Source organism: Austrofundulus limnaeus, unplaced genomic scaffold, assembly GCF_001266775.1.
Source record: "Austrofundulus limnaeus strain Quisiro unplaced genomic scaffold, Austrofundulus_limnaeus-1.0 Scaffold199, whole genome shotgun sequence".
NCBI classification, from domain to species: Eukaryota; Metazoa; Chordata; class Actinopteri; order Cyprinodontiformes; family Rivulidae; genus Austrofundulus; species Austrofundulus limnaeus.
Genome location: NW_013952601.1, coordinates 424285 through 427032, shown reverse-complemented (window position 1 = coordinate 427032; position 2748 = coordinate 424285). Strand labels below are relative to the sequence as shown.

At 38.1% G+C, this 2748-nt stretch overlaps 1 protein-coding gene across 2 annotated transcripts in view; it reads right to left on the bottom strand.

The window, feature by feature from the left end:
• egfl6 (EGF-like-domain, multiple 6) overlaps positions 1–2748 on the bottom strand; it is a 15042-nt gene that overhangs the window by 9313 nt on the left and 2981 nt on the right. For both annotated transcript variants that reach the window (XM_014018672.1, XM_014018673.1), the window contains exons 2-5: positions 1439–1545; positions 1101–1193; positions 837–956; positions 611–730 (exon numbers count right to left, since the gene is read on the bottom strand). In XM_014018672.1, the coding sequence (XP_013874126.1) occupies positions 611–730; positions 837–956; positions 1101–1193; positions 1439–1545 (440 nt within the window). The remainder of the gene's footprint in view (positions 1–610; positions 731–836; positions 957–1100; positions 1194–1438; positions 1546–2748) is intronic.

Here is a 2748-nt window from a genome sequence, read left to right as displayed (position 1 = left end):
GGGATCCCTTTAAGCTTTACGCTGCATTTTCACAGAAATTCTCAAATTTTGTTTTTACTTTAATTTCATTTAAACATGTTGTTTTACTTAAATGAATGACTCAAAAAAACTTTATTTAACAACTCAATTTTTGGACTTACATTCAAAAACGTTTATTCTGCAAGGGGCGCTGGCCAACACTACTTAACAGACTGAAATTTTATGTGACATACAGCTGGTCTTCTGCCTCTTTCAGGATTATCTTCTGTGCAGCACGTCTGATCATGATTACTTCTTGGTGCGTTTTCAAAGTAAAAGCCTATTTTCTTGGTGATCTATTTTTGAACATGCTGAATCCGAGGAAATACGATCATCTGGGTGTAGTATATTACTTCCCCCGTGTAATCATGAGAGCRAGCCTGGCTCTGATACAGCTCAAGAAGTTTTGTGGAAAAGAAATAAAACCTAATTGTATCCATGATTCATAAGTCAGGCAGGCAGAAGCCATAACTTTTCCCAGTGAGTATATGATCCCATATATGAGACRATAAAAGCCAACTTTACAGTCTTTCCATCATGGCTTTATTAGAAAGGAAAACATGGTAGCTGTGTTGTGTGTGCGGCAGCTCACCTACACATCTTCTTTCATCTTGTCCGAGTTGAAGGCCTGCAGATGGGCAGAGGCAGCGGATCTCCCCCTCCACTTCCTCACAGCCGTACTGACAGTGAGCCAGTGAGCAGGTCCTGGAATCTATACCGACAGGATTGGCTTATTTCCTCACATACTGTATTCTTAATTTTCTGTGTTTCATCTCAAAATGTGAAAAAACAAAACAAAACTGCACAACAGGACTTACTGGCACAAGAGCCATCAGCCATTAGCATGTATCCATTCAGGCAGTAGCATTTGTAACTKCCATGGGTGTTCATGCAGCGATGCTCACAAGGACGAGGTTTCAGGCCACACTCGTTGAGATCTGGACACAGGAAGAAATACATCTTGTTAGCTAAAAGTCATGCAGCACAACAGAGACTTTATTCAGAGGAAAAGAGATCATTTTATTTTCAATCTGACCCAGGTTTTTCCACACCCTCTTTCTTCGGTGACWTGGTGCACCCACCTTGATTGCACGTCTTTCCGGTGTATCCAGGGAAACACTTGCATTTGTTGAGGCCAACACACTCTCCGTGCTTGCAGCCGTGCTCACACTGAGCTGGGAAAACATTCAACGTGAAGAAAATACCACCAGAAATATTAGTGGTGGAGACTGATGGGTCCTATTCAAACCGCACATTTCTATCAGTCAGGAATTTCCTCCATATTTTTGTGGGTTAAGAAAATCTGATAAAAAAATAACAATATGCAGGATTTTCAGGCTGTATATTCAGATTTTTCCCCGAACTAAAGTGTTTTGTGAGGTATAAAAACACAAAGCTTTAAGTTTGGACAGTTTTTTACCCTCGCATTGCCCTTTACTGTTTTTCTTCCAGCCGTAGCAGCACTCCAGTCTCCTTCCATAACGACACACACCTGGCTGGTTTCCAGCAAGGACTTGTCGGAAGTGTCTTTGTAGAAGAAAGATGGTAAAATAACAGTCATTTTGTTTTTACGTCATGCTGATAAAAGGAAGAAACGCAAACCTGGGTATCGTGACCAAAACATTACCTCAGCAGTCACAACAAAACAGATCAGTTCAGTCTTGCACATTGACAAACAGATTTTTTGAAGTGGAGATGAAATGAACAATGACTATCTTACCTGCTGTAGATAGCTCTTTGAATGGTTATCTAAACATTAGATTAGACTGTTTTGCAACCTTTTCACAAAAACGTTTTGTTAAACAGTCTGAACTGTTAAACTAAACTGAGGTCATTTATAACTTTTCAAAGAACATCTCTTCAACAGATCTAAATTATCATTTTGGCTACGTAGGTAAATGCGACCCAAATCAGATTTTTCTTTCCTGACAATCTGAACATGAAAAATCAGATTTTTTCAAATCATACTCAAGTTTTTTTTTAATATATACTGAAATGGATACAAATCTGATATTTTTCAAAGCCACCTCTGAACGCTCGTGTCGCATTTATTCTGATTATTACATCTGAGAGGTGAACAGGTGGATCTAATAATAACAATCCTAAACTCGAGTCATGCTGTTTGGATGTTGTAGCTTCATACGTCTTCGGCTGCTGAACAGAAGTCCGTTYGCTTAATCTTTGTTCTTTTAATTTTCCATGTCCTGGATGACTGAGGATCCTCAGAAAAAAACAACAGCAACATCGGTCTGTTATTGACGGTATCAATACTAAAGTTGCTCGACTGCTTTACGTTAAGCACATTGCTTTGTTCCAAAAATAAAATGCTGCATCTGAGCAGTTGGTTAGAGGCAGGTTGAACTGCAAATACTAACACTAAGCAAACATGTCAAATAATTATTAAATCAGCTCTAAATATACCATAACATCAGAATCAACATGCTAACAAGTAGCATCAGTGTTTAGCTACTTCTGTAAACAGCGAGTTAAAGTGRCATCACATCATCTTCTGTGCATGTGGCTTGCATCAGTGCTGTGGACAGTTCACACTGTAGTCAAATGAAAGTCTCATTTAAAATATAATGTGAATATTCATGCCAAAAAAATTTAGATAAAAAAAAATCTGAATTGAGCATTAAGACCTGATGTGTGAACATAGCCTTTAAAGGAAAAAATTGATGCTTTTAAATCCTTTTTTTTTTTTTACCATTAAATCATTTACTTTTGTAT